Below are 1,504 nucleotides of genomic sequence, written 5' to 3' on the forward strand. Positions count from 1 at the left end.
GAAAAACGAATTAAGAAAATATTAAGGAAAATAAGCTTTTAGAAGCATGAAACAAGCAATGAAGGTAGAAAAGGGGAAAAAACCAATACTAGATTTTTTAAAGCAAAAGGAAAAAGTAGGAAGTCCCAAAAGGAAAATTTAATGGAGAAAGAGAAGGAAAAACTTTCTTTATTAGCTGAAAATCAACATTATCAACAAAGAGACCAAACAAGCAGAACTGTAGAAGTGAAAAAAAAAAAAAAACCTTCAATACTTCTTGTACCATCCAAGGATTATATCCTTAACATGAAATCTTTGTTATACGACAAAGAAACCCACAAGAAAAGTACGAGCAACAAATGACATCAAATCAAGGTCAATAATGCAGAACGAGGACGTGGAAGTCGATAATTTCATTCTGGGTGGTATCATTGTAAGTATGGATTATTGCTGTAACTATTCCACGGGCCAATCGAAAAGCCCCAGAACCACCTACTATTGGCATCTCCTTGTACTTCTGGAAGAAGGGATAATCACCTAGAACGCTAAGGGAACTACCATTGAACTTGCCATCGTTGAATACCAAGTTCATGATGCCAATTTGTGAAGCATCTTCCTCTTTCGAAGCCGAACTGGTTATGCCATTGGCGTGACCGATGATCTTGGAACTGGGCTCAGGTCCCAGTGTCATCGGGTCATCGAAGACGTAGGTTGCCCCGAACATCGTGGGTGATTTGCTAGTACTGTTGGCTTGAGCAACTAGTACAGATGTGGGGCTCTCTGCAGTTACCCTGTCATGAACATAGAAGTGAAGCTCTGTCAACTTCTCCTTTGCATGTCGAAGCTCTTTGAACCATTTTTTAACTGCTGCAGGACTTTGATCAATGCTGCCATGAGCCAATATTGGCAGGGCCATCATCGCCACGACCCACCATAGAATTGCAATGAGTTGTGTTGTCTTCATCTTCATGCTTATCTTGTCCATAGTAGGGGAGAATAAGAGCAGTGCTTTGAAAGGCTAATAGTGCTGAACTTCGTCTATGTTGCACATAGATCAATAGAGCTGGCTGTGGTCCTCAAATTATTGAAGCCTCAGAGAGACTTTGACTTGACTATCAACATCTTTGGAAAGAGTAATTCGCTTTTGCAGTTTTGCTGGGTTACATTGACAAGTCAACAATGGAAAACCATTGAAAACTCAAGTTTTATTTCTCATTTATGATTTTAGGCCATGATGTTATAGGTCTAGGCATTAATTTGAGTGGAATTTTGATTGGAATCTAATTAGGATAAGAATGTATTCATTTTTGGCTTGATTAGAGACAAATAAATTTAACTGGTTTCAGTCTGATTTTAATATGTACATTTAATGTACAAGAGAAAGATCCACAAAGAACAGCATCGGACTGAAACTAATGTTTCATGGTTCGCACTTCAAATTTTCTCCAATAATTGTTGACAATATAATTTGTTTCTGCCCCTGAAACAATTTGTTTCAGAAAAATACATCAACATAAAAGTGACA

General features: G+C 37.9%; 1 protein-coding gene across 1 annotated transcript; it reads right to left on the reverse strand.

Annotated features, from left to right (window-relative positions):
- Positions 1 to 355: 355 nt before the first annotated feature.
- On the reverse strand, positions 356 to 964 carry LOC113693807 (dirigent protein 23-like). The gene has a single exon (XM_027212511.2). It carries the CDS (start codon positions 962 to 964, stop codon positions 356 to 358), a length of 609 nt encoding a protein of 202 aa, XP_027068312.2.
- Between the last annotated feature and the right edge of the window lie 540 nt (positions 965 to 1,504).

The sequence above is a fragment of the Coffea arabica genome, chromosome 1e (genome assembly GCF_036785885.1).
Source record: "Coffea arabica cultivar ET-39 chromosome 1e, Coffea Arabica ET-39 HiFi, whole genome shotgun sequence".
NCBI lineage: Eukaryota > Viridiplantae > Streptophyta > Magnoliopsida > Gentianales > Rubiaceae > Coffea > Coffea arabica.